This window comes from Dermacentor albipictus, unplaced genomic scaffold (assembly GCF_038994185.2).
Source record: "Dermacentor albipictus isolate Rhodes 1998 colony unplaced genomic scaffold, USDA_Dalb.pri_finalv2 scaffold_23, whole genome shotgun sequence".
NCBI lineage: Eukaryota > Metazoa > Arthropoda > Arachnida > Ixodida > Ixodidae > Dermacentor > Dermacentor albipictus.
In genome coordinates this window covers 1,647,709-1,671,370 of record NW_027225577.1, presented here as the reverse complement: position 1 = coordinate 1,671,370, position 23,662 = coordinate 1,647,709, and the positions used below count along the sequence as shown (strand labels likewise).

General features: G+C 45.3%; 1 protein-coding gene across 4 annotated transcripts in view; it reads left to right on the top strand.

The window, feature by feature from the left end:
* Positions 1–23,662, top strand: part of LOC135898895 (nucleolar protein dao-5-like) — a 56,941-nt gene that overhangs the window by 12,086 nt on the left and 21,193 nt on the right. For 2 of the 4 annotated variants that reach the window (XR_010563447.2, XR_010563446.2), the window contains exons 7-14: positions 1,938–2,991; positions 4,612–5,085; positions 6,995–7,154; positions 9,283–9,383; positions 14,332–14,436; positions 19,593–19,771; positions 20,021–20,437; positions 22,879–22,938. Coding sequence is in view for 2 of the 4 variants with exons in the window: in XM_065428099.2 (XP_065284171.1) it covers positions 1,938–2,991; positions 4,612–5,085; positions 6,995–7,154; positions 9,283–9,383; positions 14,332–14,436; positions 19,593–19,771 (2,073 nt within the window). In the remaining 2 variants the exon portion in view is untranslated. The remainder of the gene's footprint in view (positions 1–1,937; positions 2,992–4,611; positions 5,086–6,994; positions 7,155–9,282; positions 9,384–14,331; positions 14,437–19,592; positions 19,772–20,020; positions 20,438–22,878; positions 22,939–23,662) is intronic. The other 2 variants (XM_065428099.2, XM_065428100.2) reach the window with 1 other exon arrangement.

Below are 23,662 nucleotides of genomic sequence, written 5' to 3'. Positions count from 1 at the left end.
TTTGTTGGTCGTTCTTGCTGATTTTAATTTGGCTAGAAAGTTGAAGTATTGCCAATCCTCTTTTATTGATAAATTATGCAGTTAGGAGAGGAGGTGATGGCTTGAGATACTATGGTACATATTTTCCAAGGGAAGCAGTTTCAAGACATGCTACTTTTACTTGTTCATGCTAAAAAAGCCTGTAAGCTGAAGTTGCTTTGTGGTCATGGCAGCCTGGAAAAACAGTGGTTTGCACTGTATTTTTTATGCTGTTACCAATGGCAACTCATGGTGGGGATTTGATAAAGCAGTCAGCTTAGAGTAGAGCTAAGATACAGCTATTGCCCTGCTGAACAGTCTGAATTTGATGCTATTTTATTTACATGCACTGCTCTGCCTTCAGCTTAGTTTTGTGGCATCTCTCAAGCTTGCTTCATATGCTGTAAAACATTGTCATGTACATTGCACCTTGAGAGCTCAGGATAGGCTGATACAAATGACCGTCTTGATACTTTCTATTATCAACGTGTGAATTTTTTGTACTAAGTTTGTCAAGTTACATCTTCGCTTCAAAAAGGCCTAGAACAATGACTTATACCCTATGACACACTATGAACATTCAGAATCGAGTCCGTGTGCTGTACTTTGCTGTGCAAGTTGCTGTTAATTAGCTAATTAGGCCCTAAAGAAAGAACATCTTGTTGTGGACATCATAAAAAATAATTATAGGAAAAAAAATTGGCTGAGGTTTAATTCTAATAAACCTAGTTGTCATGAGCGAAACGTCTGTTTGGCTTGGTTTTGCCAAGACTATGCACATAGTGTTTCATTAAAGTTAGGCCACAGTCTTTCACACATGTTACACATGCTGCCGAATGGATTGTCCGTGAAGTCGCGGCGAAACCTGGCTGTCGCAGTCAAGCTTGCTGGCAGTCAAAGGGTGTGGTGCATCATATGTTCGTTGTGGATGCCGTTGCTTCTATCCAAGGCTTTGTCTCCTTCTCCTTGTTGTTTGTGCTGCTGAATGACGGCGGCGGTTGCAGTAGCTTCAATCTTTCTGTGCTTATTTTGTTATAGCGCAAGCTTGACAAGGACAAAAGAAGACACATCAGACACACACAGCGCTGTGTGTGTCTGATGTGTCTTCTTTTGTCCTTGTCAAGCTTGCGCTATAACAAAATAAGATATGCCGTACCAACAAGCCCCTATTGCTATCCTCATCGACTTTCTGTGCTTCCGCACTAGGTAAGCTCCCTCTGTAAGGTTCTACTCTGACCTCCCTTTGCTCCGGTGTTTCAGCAGGCAACTTTGCCTTTGCCGGAGGTTTTGCAGCCTTCTGACTAGCTATATCTACTGGATGATCGGATTCAGCCTGTTGCTTGTGCTCGAGTGCACGTACAGATGGCCAGCTGGCATGCCGTCCATGGTGAGACTGGCTGATCAAGCGCCGGTGAAGTGGCCGTTAAACCCTCGCCTAGTCACTTTGTACCGCAGCAGCGAGGCTCCGACACCTCTCTGCAGCGTTTCACGTGGTATGGCGTCACACCTGCCACACTTGCGCTCCGGTGGCTCGAGGTCATTGTGGCATGATGAATGACCTTGAGCAGATTTTGATCATGTCTGCCTAAGATCTCGGCTGGTAGTAGCCGTTTCAACTTTGAGAACACTGTTTTCTGTCATAACTCCTATGAAATATTGAATATGACATTAGGCTTTGGAGCACTGCTGAAGGGTTGAGAGCTTATCTTTATTAATGTTATTTTTAAAACATATGGGCACCTGTTATTTTATGCACCAGGTTGTGTTGTATATCACAGCTGCCTGCTCAGTTTGTCCTTTCTTAATATACAACACAGCCACGCTTTCTGGTAAAGTGCCAAATTAAAGAGGGGGTCACAGCTTCTTGTGTTTTATACTTCTTAGGTCACAAATTTCTTTTCTTCTTGTCTTTTGTGCAGGGTTATCATTCCAATAACTTCATATGGTGCATCCGACAGTAGCTCATCTGAGGGTAGCGACGAGACTTATTCAGTTCAGAGGGCGCAACGGAAGAGGCATCCTTCCAAGCGGCTGAAGGTTGCTGCCAAGAAGCTGCGTAGGGAGTCGCCACCGCTGGTTGCCTATGGACCACAGCTGCCGGACTCTGCGCTCACTCAAGGAGAAGAGCCTGTGTACGGTCCACAGCTGCCAGATGCTCCCGATTCCATGGAAGTAACAGTTTATGGTCCGCACTTGCCAGAGGAGGAGAAAGTTGTCTATGGGCCCCACCTGCCAGAGGAGATCAGGACCGTCTATGGGCCACACTTGCCGGAGCCTGAAGAGAGGGTTGTGTACGGACCACACTTGCCAGAGCCCGGTGAACCTGAATTTCATCAGCCCCCCATTTTAATTGGTCCACAGCTACCTGAGTTCCACGAGTTCGCAACTGAAAAGCCCAGTACCAGTGTGTTTATTGGCCCATTGCTTCCAGATGGATTCTATGAGAAACGATCGGAGTGCTGTGAAGAAGAGAAACCCGCGGTTCAAAAACCGTGTCCAAGCTTAGAAGATACTTCGTCTCACTGCATGGAATCGGGTGAACCTATAGCTGCATCTGAGGCACCCACTGTTCGAGGAACCCAAGCTGGTGAAACTGTACAGGAAAGTATGCATTTTCCTACAGCCGCCAGAGAGACTTCTGGTGCTCCTGATGGAACGACAGTTAGTGCAGTGCCGGCATTGTCTGGCCTGGTGGATTACCCTGGCTCTCCTGTCGCTGACAGCGAAACAGATGATGAGGGGAAAGGTAAGGAAGATAAAAAAGTGTTGACGCCAGCCCCAAACACTGAGAAGGAGTCAACTATTGTGAACTATCCTGTCATGACTAGTGGAAAGCTCCAGTTTGAAGCAGTTGTGCAGGATGTGCCTAAAGAAGTGGTGTCTCAAGGTGTTAGTCAAGGCAGTTCCAATGCTCGTGTCAGCTCCTTGGCTGTAGCAGGACAGCTGAAGTCAAAACAAGTCAAGGAGGCAAAGGTAATGTCTACTTCTCTCTTTCTCTCTCTCCTCCTGTTTACATAATTTTCCTTGGCTGTGTGCCTCATCTAGTCCCAGAAAATGATTTGGTGCAGCTGCCTTGGTGCCTAACACTGGCTTGGACTGTAGAATGTTATTCTTATCCTCTACTAATCGCTTTATCATCACCTCCTGCCTGTTTAAGCATTAAGTCTACTTGTTGGAGGAAGAAAATTAACAAAACAAAGCTAAACTGTGCCGTGTGAACAGCGGTAGCCATTCATTTGGCTAGGGCCTAACACAGTGAAAATCACCTTGAATTTGTCAGTTGCTAATTTGATTCGGCTGCAGGGTCTTGTACTCCTGCATAACTTTGCAGCACTTTCACACAAGGCTGCCTTATTTTTTCTTAGAAGTGCTTGTTAATGTGTAGTTTTCATACTGTGCAGGTAATATGGAGCACACAATTTTCACTTAGTAGTTGATTATACAGGGTGTCCCAGCTAACTTTAGCCAGCATTCAAAAATATGCGAATGCCATGTAATGGGACAGAACCAAGGTAATATTGTCTGCCGTCGCTTGGATACTCAAATTATTATTTTTTTCATTCTGCCTAATTAGCTGATTAGTCTTAATTGATAAACTTCTCAAATATTATAATTAGGGGAAAAGTGTCGATGAGAAAATTGTAGAGTGACATGAAAAACTCCTGGTACAACTTTCTGTTGCTCAATTCGTGCTACATAAGTGTCTTCCGAGCATGAAAGAAGCCCGTGAATGAACGCAGAATTGCCGCGTGAATGACCGCTCTAGGCACTTTATGCATATTCGTGGGCTTCTTTCATGCTCGGAAATATGCTTATGTAGCACGTATTGAGCAACAGAAAGTTGTGTCGGTAGTTTTTCATGTTGCTCTACAATTTTCTCATTGACACTTTTTGTCTAATTATAATACTTGAGAAGTTGATTAATTAATTAGGACTAGTTATGTAATTAGGTAAAATGAAAAAATTAGAGTATCTGAGTATCTCCAAGCAGTGGCAAACAACATTACCTTGGTTCTGTTCAGGTATGTGGCATTCACATACATGTATTTTTAAACTCTGGCTTAAGTTAGCTGGGACACCATGTATAGTAAGGATTACATGACACTATTCATTACATATCAGCAGTAATGGTGGACATTAAATATACTGCAAGCAAGCTGAAGTGCAGAATGCCATATAGTTTCTCTTCTTCTTCTGCTTTCTTCTGTGAAGCTTGTCTATGGCATAGATGTTTATTTAAATAAGCATGGAAGCCCTCATGTAGAAGTTGCAGTAGTAAACTACTGAATTTATTGTCCATCCACATATGCCTATCTGTCTGTATAATCCTTTCATAGTTTTGCAGCTCTCTTTCTCCAGTACTTGTTCATGGGCAGAGCCATAACAGGTGGTGATTGGGCACTGCTGTAGATGGAGATTCTGACTTTAAGGCAGGAGGTGGGCTCTGCTGCCTCCACAAGTTGAGGTGCCACCTCGCCTACAGTATTACGCACTGTGGATAATTTTGTTCCTTTGTGATGCTTCAATATGCTGCAAGACAGCTGCACATTTTGCCTTGTTTCATGACCTCATGTGTGCACCATTTGTTTTCAGAAGGGATCGCAGCACCTGGTTTCTTATGGCGACTCGGAGAGCAGTGATGACGACAGCATGGAGGTAAATGTTACTGCTACGGAGCCGCCACTTCCCTCCACAGCTCGACCAGCCCTCCCTTCAGCAGCGGATGAGGAAGATGAAGAGGAAAAGCATGTGGGCCTTGGTTGCTCCAATAGTGATGCTATGGATGCACATGTTACAGATGACAAGAACCCTCCACCAGCGAAGCCATTTGTTGGAGTCAACTTTGTCAGATCATCTGAGTTGCTTGTGTTGAGTGAATGTGCTGCTCAGGGTGACGGTGCAACTGAAGAGAAGACAAAAGAGGCGGAGAAAGAACAGTCGCCTTGCTCAGAGAGTACTGGCAATGAAAGCTTGGCCTCCCCACAAGAACAGAAGACACCGAATGATTCCGATGTGGACGATTTCGATGATGTCGTGCGGGCACTCGACATTGCTTTGTTAGAGTCGGTGAGTGTGAATTTTTTTCTTGTCTCTCGCAAACTTGAACCTGAGCAGTCTTCATGTAAAGCCACTTTAATGTTGAAAGAGCGAACTGTATAGCTTTTGTGGTTCATACATTGTTGTTAAGGTGTAACTTATGAGCACTGTCAGCTCAGTCCTTACGATTTTGTATTTGCAGGAGCATTGAGTGTTTTGCCCTTTTGCTTGTATATAATAAGGTGCAGCAATGTAAACTGTATACTGTCAAACCTCGTTATAACGAAGTTGCATCTAATACAAAAATACCTTAGTTATATCTGATATTCGTTATAAGCAAACATGCGGACATCGACGAAAAAGCAGGTGTATGTGAAATCGCAAGTGGGATCGTTAGCAGCACACATGCTTTGCATAGTTGCTAATACAGTTGAGCCCACTTATTACAATATTCAAGTGCCAAGAAAATGTCATTGTTGTAACCGGTAATTGTTACAACCAGTTTGCACAAAAAAACAAGGCAAGTACAGTTGAACCTACTCATAGCGTTACCTTAACCAGCTTTAACATTGCATCGGATGTAACAGTGAGCACTCGTGGTACCCTGAACTTTTGTATGTTCTGTGGTAAAATAAATGGCTTACTACAATGTTCCCACACCACATTATTGGCTGTAACAGTTAAATATGGCTCCTGGTTGTCTGTTCCGCAAATCCTTTAAGGAAGAAAAACAGCGCAATCTTCCAAGCTAGCTAGATAGCTAGCCTCTTATGCGGACCCAGTGACCCAAGTTGTCTACCTGTTTAGGCCACTAGGTACGTGCTCCAGGTTGTGATACGTCGGATTCCAGCTTCCTGATATCTTGCTCTCGTCATGCCCTCGTTGCCACGCCCTCTATCCTGGCTCAATGGCCCAAGTTGTCTAATAGTTTGGGCCACTAGGTGTGGGCTCATACTTGTGAAGCACAACGCATGTGCTTGATGATACTTGCCAAAATATTGTCCAACTTACCGTTACACATACCTCCCTCTCGACAACAGGAAAGGGCTCTATATATAGTATGCCGCCGCCATAGTTCTGCACGACGGATACCAACAGCATAGAGCAACTCAGTCTATAAGGACAGAATTGTAGTAGGTGCATTGCTTATAAATGTACCGTGCTTGTAATCAGTCTAGCCATTTTAAAAATACTGCTTTATTGTCAAACTCGAGGCTCTGACTTACTAATGTTTGAACTTGGGCTGGTCGGTTATTTGGCATATTTTGGCAAATAACAGCATGTAGATGTTATGTAAATGTCTGTAGTGCAACTGGTCGGTGGGGCTCTAGTAATGGCATAGCGAGTTATACAGTCCACAGCGACTGCAATCCACCTATTTCCGTCATTTGATATTGAGAATGGTCCGAGAAGATCAGTGCCAATGCGAGAAAAAGTGTCGGTTGGTATGTCCAAAGGCTGCAGCACACCAGCAGGATGCACAGTGGGTCTTTTCCGGCGTTGACACGACTCGCATGCGGCAACATAGTGCCGAACGGAGCAGTTGAGCCGGGGCCAGAAAAACCCTCGCCGAATTCGATCATAGGTTCTAGTTGTGCCAGGGTTTCCAGCAGTGGGAATGTCGTGCAGTTGCTGGAGTACAATCTGTCGAAGATGCGACTGAATGACAGTTAGGAGCTCGGGCTCATAGAGGTGCATGTTGCGGTGCTACAGTTCAAGGTTCGACTTTAGCATATGCTAAAATGTGTAATAGCTGCTCAACCACCATCTCAATATACTGCATTCAATCAACTTTGGACAGTTTTTGCATACTACGAGGCCAGTGTGGTGGCTCGCAGCTGCGGCATCTCTGGTTGCTTGCAGTCAAATTCACTAGTTGCTGTATTGCTTGTTCATCATTTCAAGTTACTTTCTCTGTTCCCTCTTGGCTGTTTTATAGCAAAAGAAAAAAACCCAGGAGGACAGTACAAAGCATGAAGACTTGTCCAGTGTTGTGAAAAAAGAATTGTCCAGTGACACAAGTGAAGAAGAAGGTGAAATAAGGTCTTCTGAATCATCCAGTGAGGAAGGAATGACACCAGTGCGTCGTAGTAGTTCAGGTTAGTGTCTTGGATTTGTTAGGACGCCTGTTTTTTATTGTCTGTCCTCTCAAGGGGAGTAATTCAGCATTGATGAAGCGTCTGCCATTCGGGACGAAAGGGAAGTAGGAATATTAGGAAGTTCTTAAGTAACACCCCTCTTCTAGGTTTTTAAGCTAATAACATGAAATAAAATGAAAAACTGTCAGTAAATCTGACAGTCGAATATAGTCCCACTTTCACAGGACCCTGCTTGCAGCAAGAACTTTGTTAAATCAAAGTGGATTTATGTCTAGGAAAATAATTTTATATGCTCCAATAATGTTGTTGTCGTGAACATTTCATGAATAGAGTATATTTCTGTAGCACTTCAGGCAACCATGCCACTTGAAAAGCATGGCTTATTTGGAAGCACCTATAAAGCTTAATTATGCGTGCACTCACTTGAGCTAGAGACATGTAGCCAAATTGGTTCCACTGCAGTATGAATATGTGAAGTCACTTTTTTAACTGTTGTAGCAGTATATATTTCAAGCAAGAGGCAAGTAATGGTAATACCGGAACTCAGTGTATTGTTTGATCACAGACATTCTACATGTGTTGGCATAAGAGGATACCATCTAACTCACTCTTATGAGCATAACTATGCAGTGACTCTGCTTTGTCACTTGCCTGAAATTGCATGTTGGCAGAAATTAAGTACTACGGTATAAAGCAAAGTAGTATGGGAAGAAAGAAAATGTTGCACATATAAATATTCCGACTTATTAATATTTACACTGCAGTTGAAAGCAGTATTCAATTGAAGCATTGTACGTCTTAACCCTAAGCGCTTGCATAGCTTAGCTGCCATGCTCCGTAGATTGCCTTGCCCTGCAGGGTTCTCAGAGCCACATTTGCCTCGTAATGCTGATTAGCTGCTCCTTTGTGAGGGGTGCTTGTTGTGCCTCATCAAGCTGAGACAGAAAGGGATGAAAGTGTGCAAACACAGCGACCTGCATAAAAACATTGCTGTGCCAATTGCCAGTATTTGTGACTGGTTCTTATTCTTGACATACAGTTTGCACATGTTCAAATCATTGTAACATGTGCTGTTGTGCTCATGGTGGCATGAAGAGAAGACACCCAACTTGATACTGACAATGTCATGGGCATGATGAGCAGGTGGGCAGTGGCATGGTGAGGCACATAGTTCACCTGCTCCCCTTGGGTCTCTTTCGTGGAGGCTGGTTAAAGTGTCTAAAAGAAAAATTGCTTGTTACAAATAGTCATACCCATAGAATAACTTGGGCATAAAACTTGCCTAGGCGGCTCAATGAGTATGATGTTCTGCATCTCAGCACAAGGTCACGGCTTCCACTTGTAGCCATGGTGGCTACATTTCGAGGGGGGGGGGGGGGGCGAAATGCGAAAATACTTGTGCATGGTGGTCTGGGCTATTTAATTTAGTCCGGAGCATCAAAATTAATCTGGGGTCCTCCATATAGTGTAAGGGCTAAAACCCTTCAATCAAACGCATAAGAAAATTTAGTGGGATGTGGGTGTTTCACATTGTGGCCCACCAACATGGCATTGCACATGGCTCTGACATGCACATTCAGCATGGAAGAAAATAAGCATGTTTCTATTTGCTATAGAAGTTCTGGCTATGTTGAATTGCTGCCTTGTTCTTCAGTATTTATATGGTGATACTGTAGACAGCAACATGATGTTTTTCGCTACTGGCAGAGCGTAATGACTATCAGGCAAGGGCCTGTAGTTGTAACATTGGTTTAGCATTTTACATTTCTACTGCTTTCTGCTGTTAGGTTTCAAAGTGTGGGAAAAAAGGACAACAAAACGGGAAGGAGTATTTCTGGTTGGAATTGTTAAAAGGTATCACATGGTAATGTATAATATAGTGCTGAGGGCAAATTCAGCACAGCCTTATGCTTCGCAATCACTCAGTGGGCAACATTTTGTTCAGAAGGAAGCTGGCTAAGCTGGGATATGCCAAAGATGTTCACACTGACTGCTATATGAACATCAAATATACAAGTTTTACCTGGTCTTGCTACTTGCAAGTTCCTCTTTGGTGCCATTGAGTAAACAAACAGCATTTTGTGCCTTGCTGTAATGCTATGCTATTTGCATTGCTTGTACTTTTCAGAATCTGAAGATGAACCAGAAGTTGATGCCAGAGTAATGAAAGACAAACTGTCTAGGAGAAAAGGCGCATCTCCCAAGCCTGAGAGTAAGGATACACTTAAGGTAGGTAGTGCTGCTTTATTTATAAATTGTAATTGAACCTGCATTTAAAATCAATCTGTTGCATGATGTAGGGTAATATCTTGAGTCGTATGCATTGTGTTGTTTCTTCGAAACATGTGACAGTTGTAATACCTCATTTATACATCTCATTTTCTGTACTGAAGCAGTTTGTCCTTTTACTTACGTTCTCCTGCATCTGTGTTTGAAGAATTGATGAAACCAATAAAAGAGGCACTTATGAATGCACTCACAAGACTAGCAAAACAGAGTAGTACTGTAGTTACCAATAAAGGTGCTGTACTCTCAGTTCCATAGCTTTACTCACTGCAGTGTGTGCTAAAGTGTTTTGTTCGGTATATAGAATGTTTGTTTTGGAATATAGCATGCCAATTTTTCCTGCAGTGTAGGATTCGGATACTGAAATCATTGAGGGATTGAAGCGTTTCTTGGTCTGATACGAGGGGGTTAAACAAAGAGTGCTTTGATTGCATTGAAATCTGATAAAGCCCCTTCCTTATTTCAGTTTTGCAGTCCCCAATTCCCCCCTTGTATTATGTTCAGATTTCTATGAAAAGCAGGACATATATGGCGTTAAAAAGAAATAAGTGATAATTAATGCTGTTGTATATGGTTGCAGAATATTCGAGACAATGTCTAATTAAATGTGATGCCCTTGGTTTCATAGCTGGTCTAGGGCTGTGTGATTACTAACTGTGACAAAGTCAGTAAGAAAAAAAATTATGGTCTCTGACCTTTTCACAATTACTGCCAAACTTCAATTATGCTTGCATGATTGACATCTGCCAAGCCTAAAGAAAGCATTTGGTTTGCATATTATGTAATGAAGCAGACGTGCCTCGTGTTTCCGGTAGCAGCTCGGAGACGACGATGACGCCCCGTGCTGTGATTAGTAAGAGAGCTCGGGCTGTTCGCTGCTGCTATTATGTAATGAAGCAGACGTGCCTCGTGTTTCCGGTAGCAGCTCGGAGACGACGATGACGCCCCGTGCTGTGATTAGTAAGAGAGCTCGGGCTGTTCGCTGCTGCTAGGCTGCTGTTTATCTGCTGTTCCTCACCTTTAATTAAACATCATTACATTTGGTGGAGATTGCTGGAATCCCTCAAGTCACCCTGAAGCTCCGCAATCGTACGTTGCCCACTGTCACCATGACTGATGCGACCTACGCACCGATTGTACCCACGGTTCAACCTGTCACTTGCGCCAGTGTTCTCCGTCAGCGCGACCCGGCCATCTTTTGCGAGACCAGAGAACATGACGTCGAAGAGTGGCTGTCCTCCTATGAACGTGTAAGTGCTCACAATAAGTGGGACGACCAATCTAAACTGAATAATGTCATATTTTACCTTGCTGACGTCGCAAATTTATGGTTTAAGAATCACGAATCTGACATTTCGAGTTGGTCCGCATTCAAGACACATTTTGCCGAAATGTTCGGCCGCCCCGCTGTCCGCAAGCTACGCGCCAAACAGCGTCTACGCCAGTGAGCACAGCCACTGGATGAGACTTTCCCCAGCTATATTAAGGATGTCTTGGATCTCTGTGGCCGTGTTAACCCAACGATGACAGAGGACAAGTAGATTAAGCGTATTCGGAAAGGTATTGAGGACGACGCATTTCAAGTTCTGCTGGCCAAGACTCCAACCAGCCTTGCCGTATTCTTCAACCTGTGTCAGAGTTTCGACGAATTGCACCGCCAACATAACATCGCCAGCCAAAACGTCCCACTGGCTGACTCGGTCTCGGCCATTGCAGATGCCGCTGGCCATACTGATCCTTCTGCTCTCTTTCTTCAGCTGAAGGATTTATTCGCGAGGAAGTGGCCTGCCAGCTGTTGCTGTTCCCTCCTAGCCAGGAGCCTGCCCCAACACTGCCTCCGGCCGTACAACAAGCCATCCGTGGCCAAATATCTGACGCACTTACCCCCATTCGCCCACCAGCTCCTGTGACGGCACCGCTCTCCTATGTTTAATACCCGCCACTATTTGCACCTCTGAAGGCACCGCTGTCTTATGCCGACTACCTGTCGCGAAGTCACAGCTTCGCCGCTCAACTATGCTGCCACTGTTGCAGGGCCACCCCCAGCGTCCTATTCCATCCCACCACCAATGCACCGGGTTCCGCCTGCTTCCGTTCCATGGCAGTCACCACAGCTTCTTCGTTGAGCTGACACGTGGCGCACGCCAGACAATAGGCCTATTTGCTTCGCCTGTGACATTGCTGGTCACATAGCGCTTTTGTCGTCGTAACATGCCCTTGCACTGTGATGCCTTCGACCAGTTTCCTTACGTGCCACAACATGCCGCCGAGATTCACCGCCAAGATGCCGCTGACTCGCCGCTGAGACCCTTTGATCGCGACTGCCGTTCCGACAGTCGCCGTTCTCTATCTCCACGTCATCTGTCACTGTCACCTATGCGTTGTCGGCCACCTACTGCCAAGGGAAACTGACTGGTGCAGTTCCAGAGGCAAGAACTGCAAGCTCATCGAACTTTCTAAGGTCTCACTTTTCACCACAGAATGTCATTGACGTCCATATCGAGCGAGCATCCGCTTAAGCGCTTATTGATACCGGGGCCGCAGTTTCTGTCGTCCATGAAAACCTTTGTTGCAAGCTGAAAAAATTCACGACCTCTCCATCTGGCATGGCACTCTGCACTGCTAGCGCATAAAGCATTCATACTACAGCTGTATGCACTGCCTGTGTAGTCTACCAAGACATTTTGTGCATCATCAACTTTTTTGTGTTGCCCTCCTGTTCTTATGATTGCATCCTCGGGTGGGACTTCCTGACACGTCATAGTGCCATCATTGATTGTTCTCGCGCGCAAGTGGCGCTTTGCCGCTATGTGACTCGCCCTCGGTCGACGCCGACCTCATTGTTCATAAAGTCTTTGATGATGATGCTGATCTAATGCCGAAGACGTCGGTGCTTGTGACCTTGTCGTGTACTGTCGTGCCATACTCAACTGTGGCGTTTATGCTTTCTGACATGCTTGCTTACTGCAAGGACTTATTTCTCCTGTTCGCCGCGCCGCCCTCACTGTTAGGTCTCAATCCATTTTGATACCCATCTGTAATCCGCACCGGTATCCAGTGACCATACTGTGTGGTGAGGCCTTAGGATTTGTGCAAGCTGTCACGTGTATTGAAGACCGTGGCGTTCACGATGGCGCCACCCGTTTACATCTGGATGCCATAACTTCCGTCTTAACACCAATGCCTTAAGCAGTTTTTGACAACGCCACGGCCGCAGACTTTTCGCCGTCTCATTGCATTCAACTTCTTACTCTACTGAACGAGTTAATTTCTTCGTTCGACTGCAGTGAACCATCCTTGGGTTGCACGACAAGTGTCTCTCATACTATCAACACTGGTTCCCATGCCCCCTTGTGACAGCGAGCCTATCGCGTTTCCGCAGAAGAGCACAGAGTTATCACGGAATGCGTCATGTAACCGCACAAAAACAAGGGACAAAAGAAGGAACACACAAGACAGGCGCGGAACTTCAACTAAGATCCGGGAAATCCCACATTTATACATGTATCATAATCACACTTGCTAATCATCAGGCAACCATCACTCGACGTTGGCATGCGAGTGTGAGTGCCACAAATTTGCATGTAAATATTTGAACTCTTTATCGCTCAATGCACTGAAGAGCTGCTTACACAGCTGCCAGATTGCATTTTTATACAGTAAGCTTCATAGATTTCTCGGCTCAGTTGTGACGCAAACATCTTCAAGACTTTAGTGTCGCGGAACCTAGGTGTGCAATTACGACAGTGGCGACAATGGTCAGCCAGTAAGCCACCCCCGCCAATCCTTCTACTACTGCGCGGTGCTCCTGCAGCTCTTCCCACTGCGACCGCACGCAACATTGAGATGTTCATTCTTCGCAACTTCGTCCTTTGCCACGGTGCTCCTTGAGAACTACTCAGCGATAGGAGTCGTGTCTTCTTGTCAGAAGCGATACATTCCCTCCTTTGCAAGTGTCAGATCATTCACTGGAAGTCGACCGCGTATCTCCCCCAAACGAACGGTCTCACGGAGCGGTTCGACCGAACACTGGGTGACATGTTGAGGATGTACGTCTCGTCGGACCATACCAACTGGGACACCATACTCCCGTTCATTACTTTTGCTTATAACACCACGACACAAGTGACCACCGGGGTTTTCACCTTTTTTTCTCTTGTATGGGCGTGAGCCTTCGTGTCCTCTGGATGCTATGCTGCCCTACCGACCTTACGCTTCCGAGTGCACAACTATTTCCGAAGTTGCCCGATACGCTGAAGATTGCCGCCAGCTGGCTCTTTTGTTTACCAGCGAGGATCAGGGGTGTCAGAAGACGAGACGCAAAAGTCATCAGGCCACGCCCACCTTCCCTGCTGGTTCCCTTGTGTGGCTATGGATACCACCTCATATGCCTGGTCTTTCTTCTAAACTACTTGCCCGGTACCACAGTCTGTACCAGATCATGGACGCCTCCTCTCCTGTGCACTATATCATTGAGACCATCAACGGACCTTCATTGTCGAGGTCGGGAGAAAGTGCATGTTAGCTGGCTGAAGCCTTATTTCGACCCCCTCATCTTTTCTGCTCCCTGAGTCGCCAGGATGGCTCCGTTTCACACCTGGGGCCAGTGTAATGAATCAGAGGTGCCTTGTGTTTCCAATAGCAGCTCAGAGATGCCGCCGCCGACCCGTGCTGTGATTAGCAAGAGAGCTCGGGCTGTTCGCTGCTGCTAGGCTGCTGTTTATCTGCTGCTCCTCACCTTTAATTAAACATCATTACAATTAGAAAAATAACTCGTGTTGTGGTTCTTTATTGTGCCTGACTATTGAAACTTGGGAATGAGCAGCTGGTGCTCATTTTTGGAATGATTTATTGAACATATTTCACCAACTTAGTGCTTTCTCCGCAACAGCTGGATATTGAAGAGGCTTACAAGCAGCTGACGGACCAATTGAATCCTCTGCGAGATGTCATAGCCTGCAGGAACAGCTACTTTGAACTCGTCGTGAAGACTATGGTAAGATATATATTTTGTGCCCATTCTTTTCATACAGTTACGTTCTGCAGCATAAAGCTGTGCTAAATGGAGAATTTTGTTATTGCTACGTTATTGCAGAACTGATATGTCATTGTCAGCAATGCAAGTAGTATGTTGTGCTGGCTCAAATACTGGTTTGCAGCAGTATGTGCAAGTTCTATCCCGTGTCAGAGTTGTCGGACGATCCCACCGCTGTCAACCAGATGTAGGAGTCGTCGGACAATCTCGCCTCTGCCACCATTTGAAGGAGTTGAAGGTCGTTGAGAGGAACTCGGTGAACAGGATTTGTTTACAATACTTACATCTTAGACAAGACATGCATCGACAGTATAGCATGACTCCCATATGGAACCCGCAAGACTAACATACAGCAAACAGCTTACGAGCACACAGCTCACGAGTGCATTTCTAGCACGACAACAAGCACGCAGCTCACTAGTACATTTCTAGCACGACAACGAGCACTCAGTTCACTAGTACATCTCGTGCACGACAATGAGCACCCTCTAGCAGCCGACAATCACTGCTTATAAGCTCTCTGCTCGACGTCATAGTTCGACGTCATTCAAGAAGACCCGCCCTTTTGGAGGAGGATGAGGGCTGTCGACTTGGAGGAGGGTGAGGACTCACATACACGTGCCGCACACACACGCAGGTGTAATGGTTCGGAGCCGACATCAGAGGGGCTTCGTAGAACTCTGAGCCGTTCCGGGTAGCACATTGTCTTGCGTCTCGAAAAGCTCATGGGGAGGTTCCGCCAATTACCTCCCCTCGAGAACTCCCCTGAGCTGACCCCGCGCCACGTGGCTGCCGGTTATCCGCAGTTCTCTGAAGTGCGCCCCGTCCGGTTGGATTGGAACGCATGCAGCGGGCCAATTCCAACACCCCACAATCGCTACAGTGTTTCAGCAATCCTATAAGCTGCAAAGGTCCATGAAAAATTTCTAGCAACTAAAGAAAATGCAGCAGATCTAAGAGTTGGAATCTCACTGTGTCTACCAATCGAGAAAACTGGGAATGCTCAGGAATTTTGAATAGTCTGGAAATACTCGGGGAAAACTCTGGGAATTTGTGCTTCTATCAGAAAATGAGCTGCAATTTTATTGAAAGGGAACGAAAGTCACGCTAATGCTGGCTGAAGTAACAGAGAGGAATCGTAACAAATTGTCTTTGACGCCCTGTTGTCGGCTGGAAGAGTTGCCAGTGTACAGTGAATGACCAATTTTCTGGGCGCCCGATTTTTAGGACATGCCCGATAATTCGGTCGGCTTCGCGGCACCACCACGTACCCTATACAGTCAGTGTATAAAAACGCATGAAATTTTGGACGCAAGAACCCTTTGCCATCCGATTTTCTGGACTTTTTGCCGTGACCGCCGTTCCAAAACGGTATTTATGAAAGCCACAACCCCCACCATTTTTCTTATCTCGCCGCCTCGAACCGGCGCTCTTGCACGCAGATCCGCTGGCAGCCGTAACCACCACCGCAACAACACTAGGCCTAGTTACTTTGATGTTCGCTACCATTGGCAATTCGCCGCTGTTAGAAATGGCGCCGACTTGGCCTTTGTAATCCTCGCCAATGGGTTTGAAGCTCGGAAAGCACAATGTATTGTAGTATGCCGGTTCTCGAAAGTAAGCTCAGTCTCAATACAGTAATAGACAGTTTTAGTTTAGCGTACGTAACTATAGCGTACGCTATACGCTATAAAATAGCGTACGCTAAGCGGCGCACGTTTTCTACAATTTTAGTTGGCCGACCATATCTTCGGATCTCTGAGGCCATATTCCGTCGTTGCGGCTATTTCGCCCCTGTAGCGATAGGTGGCGCTAACATCTCAAACGTTTCTTTCGTTAGGCTTCGGCTCGTTGGAAACGAGAAGCGATCTCGAAAACACCCCGAAGTTATCCATAATACTCTGTCGTCGAAGCGGCCTGAGACTAAGCGAAAGCCGTTTACACAGTCATTTGCTACAAACGAAGTGCATTTTACAAAAGCAACGCCAAATTCAATTCGAAGCGGGCAGCCGGGATCGCCGCCATGTTTCCCGCAAACTCCGCAAACCCCGCAAAAACGCTAACGCTAACTCGTTTGCGTTGCGTACGCCTGCTATACCCGCTATTTCGTTTAGCGTTCAGCGCATGCGCAGTGATGACCCGCTATTTTTTAGCGTACGCAATGGAATAGCGTACGCTATACTAAAACTGTCTAATGTTAAGCAGTGAAGCATGCACAAAGTATAGCGGTGAAGCTTAACACATGTAGGGGGCAATTGTCACAGCACCCAGTGTGTATTCCTTAATTATACACGCATGCACCCACCATTTCCTGTCACAGTACGAGCACCGATATGTCTAAAAGTGTACTGGCAGGCCTTCACTTTTTCGAACATGCCTGTGGCGATTTGAGCCCATAAGGGCAGTAAAAGATGTGCATTCATTTTTTTGGACGTTTTCACGGCCGCTAGGAAGTAAAAAAAATCTGATGTTGACTGTACAACTGACCTAGAGGATGCTTCAAATGGTCCGAGGGGTGAACGCACAGCAAAAGAAGGGTGAGAACAGAAAGGACCGACGCATTGAGGAATGGACGGGAAAGGAAGCGTGCTGAGGCATCTTTGAAAGAGCTTGAGCTAAAGAAACTACCATGTTTACTCGATTCTAAAGCGCCCTCGATTGTAATGCGCACCCGTTTTCCATAACAGAAAAAAAAAGAGAAAAAAAAACACACCTGCCCTCGATTTTATAGCGTACCTGTTTGCCGCAACCTAAAAAAAAAAAGAAAAGTCCTTTACAGTACTGCGCACCTCATTCTTTCATACCGGAATACAGCTTTCTCTCATTTGAAAAAATGAAGATTTACTCCCAGTACACTAAAGGTGTGATAATTAAAAAAGTCGCAGTTTCGACCGTAAGGCGAAGCATCTATTACGATAGCAAATTAGTAGACAGCTATACAAAAAGTAAGGATAGCAGTTTTATCAGCCATGTAAACTTTTAAACATTCGCTTACTAACTAAATTAACAAGCATAGTGTCACGCGCACAAGCAAGCATGAACACGTCTTGCGCGATGACCACGGAAACACTTTATCAAAACACTGGAGTGGGGAAGTGCAGCGGCAGGAGCGAGCGAATTGACCTTTGTGCAGACTCTCGCTTCAATGCGGACTAAGTGATGAGAACACAGTATGATGCGCCTAGATGCGTAGACTCTTGTCTTCATCGCAAATCGCTTCCAGTATAGGGCCACACTGTACAAAGCAGCCACCGTAGTAGAAAGCTTCTCCTGTTTGCGCCAGTCTCGCACGCAAGTTTCGGGTTCTCCGAACGCCCGTGATGGGGTCCATTTTACATCCATCTCTGCACACATGATCACTTTCCTTTGGATTGCAGCATCGTTATGAACTTGGCATGTCTTTGCAGTCGGCACTTCCATGCTTAGAGCAAATGCGGAAAACAGGAAGACCGGCAAGACGGACGGTGCACTAACTTAAGTGCATGTACTACAGCACATGGAGGAAGTTACGGCAGCTAAGCTCGAAGCGCGTGCGAGGCAGCCATTTTGAAATACCGATGGCGGTATGATAACGCATATTTAGGGTCGTACTTGATTCTAACGTGCAGGCTATTTTTGGACCCGTTTTATCAGAAAAAAAAAGTCCGCATTAGGCTCAAGTAAATGCGGTAAGTGTTAGCTGACGCCAAGGGGCTGGTGTCCCTCATTCAAACCAAAATAAACTCTTTAAAGCAGTGAAATACAACACTGAGGGGTTGTGCATGGTCTGAAAGTATGTCAGGACAGTTGGGTTGACTTTCCAGCTGCTGAGAGAGAATCTCACTTGTGACAAAGTTCAGGCCTCTTGCCAATGGGCTTGCTATCAGTTTATAGAAATAGCTCATATTCGAAAATATTTGCTTCGGTATGCATCTCTTTTTATTCGTGTTCGTATTTGAAAATGTTTGACTCGATTTGTGATGGGCTTTACCATTTTTTTCAGATATTTTATTTGGTGTACATATTACTAACCTCTCCCTTCTATATTCTTTTTGAATAAATGCTACTGCTTACTATTCAACCTGGATTATGTCATTTTTTATTTTTTTACGTGCTTACTCTAGAGTGACAGCATCGGACGACATGGTCTCAGCCCATCTTGACATAAAACAAAGTTCTGCATCACTCAGGGAATTTCGCAAAGGCACTCGGGGAAAACCTGGGAAGATCAGGGAATTCGGAAATGTCAGCTAGGTAGACACCCTGAATCTACATACAGTGAAGCTTTGTGTGAGTGCTAAAAAGCCGAAACACAAGTTTGTGTTTATTGAATGTCCGCACCAAGTGACATGGAAGGCTTTTATTACTCAGGCATTGTAGCCAGGCTAATGCATTGCGGCCACATATACACCAAGGAAAGCTTTCTGGTTCCTGCACAGCCAGCACTTCGGATGAGCAGAGGCGAGTGCCATCTGGTGTTGGTGCAAGGAACCCAGCGGCATGCATACTCTGCTGGGATTGGTTGGCCTATTCGGCAAGAGAACAGCCAGGCCGCAGCGCCCATGATCATGAAACATGGCGAGGTCCGCAACAAAAAGCTTCACTTAAAAAAAAAAAAACATTGTAAACATGCGTAAATTAATCTATAATTTTGCAGTCGAAGTGCTCCAGATGTCATTCAATTTGTGATAGTGCAGAGGTGCTTTCTGAGAAGCGAGCAAAGCTGTGCCTAGTGCTTTAACCCATTGTCAGATCACACCAAGCACATCAGTAGCAGTCAGTGCTAGGTTCTTTTTCTTTGTTTGCAACACCATATATATAGTGACATCTGGTACACTCTAGCAGAGACTCTCAAGGCTCTGACAAAAAGTGCAGTGACTTTTGACTCTAATGTTTTGTTTGCTTGTTTCTTTGAGGTAACTGGGACTTTTGTTATTCTGTGTTGAAACCTTAGTTTATTTGTGCTCTTTACTTCAAGAAGCAAACATTTGGCAGTTCACGCTTCATTCTCGTGTGTCCTTTAGTCACCTTGTTAGACACTGTGAAATACTTTGTACCTAAACATGACTGTACAGTGACTAGCTGTTTCATGCTTTTTATGAGTGTAAATGTCCTTCTCTTCTGTTTGTTCTGCACAGACTCGTATGGAGGACTGGCGCGCTGGTGCATTGGGCTCTGACTACTTCCTACAGAAGTTGCATGATGCTCGTGCTGCTGCTGCTGAGCTTCACCAACTGGTCCAGGCTGCCGAGAAAACACAGAGCGATGAACCTTGCCAAGAACCGTTACCGCCTGGCTGGCAGAGGCACTGGGACAGGTACGGTGTCTCTTGCCTCTCTTGACCTTGCTTACTGCTGTCAGCAGCAGGGGTTATGGTGTCATTTATGCTGTTACAAATGAGAGCTGGTGTATAAAGGGTCGATAAAAGAATGGGACAAAGAATGGGTTGGTGAAGAGGGTAGTTATGTCTTACTTGTCACATAGAGGGAGAGAAATGTGCTGTTACGACTGTATTACACTTGTTTGTTTTTTTCTCCTTCCTTTCTTGTGGTGCTGCGCTTTGCAGCCTGAGCAGGAGCCTTCATGAAGCCTGGTCTTCTTGGCTTGGGCGGGAAGGCTGGCTTGGGAGGTGGTGCCTCACTGCTGCCACTGCTGCTGCTGTGTTTCATTTCTTTTTTTCCTCACGAGCTCAAGAAGCCCTCCTCCTCGATTTTTTTCTGGGAGAAGGCTCCTTCCATGCTCCCACAAACTCCTCTCCCTGCAGTACACTTACGAATGACCCACATCCTCTTGCCCTGTTTCTTACACCACCCCGGTCACATGCCACCCTTGCTCTTTTCCCTCACCGTCTCCTGCATCTTTTGATCTGACATTTCACTCGTCACCCGCTGTCATTGTGGTAAATTGCAACCAGTGAGCGACAAGTTGCTGGGCTTTCTGGAGTTCCTGCTGGACTTGTCATGGCCAAACTTGGACGACATAGGTAAGGACACACTTCACATTTTAACCTTCTTTGAGAGTGCTGCTTCTTGAGAAAGTTCGTAATTCATACTGCGCAGGGATTCACAAGAAAGCAGTGTAAATAAGGTACAGTCGGAAACAAAAATTTGTGAACTGCAGCCACAGAAGAAAGCACTCAATTTCGCCATGATCCATGCATGTAACTTCGAACTGAGGAGCGCCAGTTATACTGAATTTGTGCACTCAAACATCTTACTGCATCGCTCAATCCCTGGTTATGCAGGCTGAATTTGACGAAAGTCTGATGTTTTTGCATCATGCATAGTTTACAAGCTTCTGTTCCTGACTGTGCATTTGCTTTTATGTGTGTTTTCACAAGTTATTTACTCACAATCTGCGCCTTCTGCAGCATCTCTGCACAGTTAAACCTTGCTGTGATGTCATTCACATGTTGTTGGCAGTACAGTAGAACCTCGTTCATACGTTTTGGGAAGAAACATGAGAAAAACGTAGGATTTGAAGTAACTAAAAAGATTGACAGATTCAGGTGCTGTTGACATTTACCCAATGTGAAGCACATACGCGGATCGTTGCGGCATGAGATGCCAATGCATGTCGAGCTGGTGGTGCTCTGGCAGCCCGAGACGCATTTGGTTGTTTTCCTATTGCATAGTGTTTTAAGAGGGCAACGAGAAACCGAAACGAAATTCAGCTGGTGGGCGATGCCGGATGCCGCCGAAGTGAGACGCGATGCCTACATCTCACCGCCTGCACCAGGTAACGGCGGCGTGTTTGGATTACCACCTACTAAAGGCGTACCATATGCTACGCACCACGCACCGTAAAACAGATATGTGAAGATGCTTATCGCAATAGATTTGGCAACGATAGCTGTGAATGCTGTGTGCGACGACCCAGGCGGAGATTTGCTGGTACCCAAATGAGAAACTGTGCGCGCCGTCGTTTTCATGTGAGACGGGCGGCTACACACTGTTCTCTATCGCGTGTGCTTCACGCCTTTTCTTGTTCACATATGATCTAGTGACCGGAAAACGTATACAATCGCAGCCTGCAGCAGAGAATGGCAGCGTGTTTAGGTTATCACCTAATAAAGCGTGTACTACGCTTCAGATGGCACCATGCGCTCTGAAACAGAGGCAAAGATGCTTATTGCAATAGGATTGGCGGTGATAGCTGGGAATACCGCATACGATGACCCCACATGATGTTGGCTGGTACCGAAATGAGAAATTGAGCGCATGCCAGCGTTTTCACATGAGACGGGCTGGTAAGTATTGCGGTGAAGCTGCCACAGTGGGCAGCTATATACTGTTCTCGATTGCACGCGTCTCACGCATTTTCTTGTTTACGTCGGATATAGCGACCGGAATGTGTATCATACGATCGCAGTTTTGTGACATACTGAACGTTGGTTCCGAAAAATCGTGTTTTCCGTGACCATATGAACCGGTAAAAAGGTGCATAACTCTATTGGTTCATTTTTCGTGTTCTTGTTTGCAAACATTGGCACCGGGAAAACGTTCGTAACGGCAACGTATCAATGAAGTGTTCCATTGTATTTATCTTGGTGTTGTGGAGCAGAAAATGCTCAGGAATAGAAACTCCACTGTGGCACCAGCAATTTACAAAAAGCTCCTAAATGATTTCAATATATTGGCCAAGGCAAAAGATTTTCATGCCACCGTGTCAACTGCCATTGGCACCATGTGTTTTTTACACTCTCATTTCAAAAGTTTTTCTCACTAACTCTGCTTATTCTAAAGCCTTGAATTACCAGGAAAGGCTGCTACAATTGGGTAAGCCTTAGCTACAGACGTAGCGCAGGTGTTTTCACACAAATGGGGGGAAAAATAAAGAGGGTAATGTTGCAGTTGGCAACAGTTTTTTGTAAATGTTGATCTGTGTCTTCTTGTCTGAGCAGTAGGCAAGGCTGGCGCATAATGAAGGATGGGCAGGACAGAGCTTATATATATGGTACACATGCTGGTAATGCAAAATAGGTGCTGTCTACTGCCAAATACTATTCTTTGGTGCCCATTCAGTTTTATTAAGTTGAGCCATGTGCAAATTTGAAACTCAAAGTACAAATTTGGCTCTTTCTTACACTTTCTAGTGCTAAAAAGCCTTGCATTTTTAATGTGTTACTTGTTAGATAGCTGCGAAGTTTTTGTGTTGCCTATACAGTGTGTTGATTTTGTGCAATCGGCGTGAATATCTTCTGCACAAAATAGCTTTTGACTATACGCACCTTTGGGCTTGTGTTTTGGAGGCAATAACCTAATGCCTTAGTGAAGAGCTGTCACTTTCAATCAGTGCTGTGAGGAAATCAGCAAAGAAAAATAGTGCTGATTCATACCTACAGCACTTTGTCAGGTTACAGCACACTGCATTTGACTTTGGCGCATTGCAAGTGAGCTCAACTGTGCAGCGTATTCTGAACAGGTTGACGTGCCTTGGCTGATCCCATGTTGCTGTTGTGTGCTCTGTCCAGCCTGCAAGAGAGTAAGTGGCAGGCATGCTATTAATTGTTTTTTGGTACAGGATGTCTATTTCCTTTTTTTTTTCCTGCTTATGCTGCGAGATAAGTTTTTTTCACTTAGTTGTATTTTCTGTTATGTATTTCTGTAATAAGCTTCAGCAGTGCATGGCATGTCATGATTTTTTTAATTTTTCACAATTATTTGTGTCATATTGTATAAGTAAGTAGCATGCCACTAACCGAATATTTTCTCTCGGTGTCTGTGCCTATATGTTCTACTTGGACGTATTATGGTGTGAGTAGCATTGTCAATCAGCACTTTGAAGGGGGGATAATGAGGTGTTTGTGAGACATACTAATGCACAAGGAAGCAGTCACTGCGAACCACTGCTGCATTCAAAGGGACTTGACGATTTTACTTGCTGTTTCTTTACTCCTGACCACATCTCGAGCACATTTTGCCATTGCTAAAAGTAGTCATATTCAGTTTAGCTCATTCATTGCCTCAAAAGATTTAGCCGGACATCATTGCCATACTTGCAAGCATGCTCTACTCAGCTGTTCAAACAAACCTGCCATTAGTAGCTTTCACAATGTCAGGACAAGTGCACATCCTGACACTGTAGAGATGAAGAATGACCACATCCTTAAAGGGTGAAAAGGAGCTGTTGCAGGGCCCCTTTAGTGTCTGAGAGAAACATGCCTTTCTGTACCATTCGCTTTGAGGGGAAACGCTCCCCTAAGCAA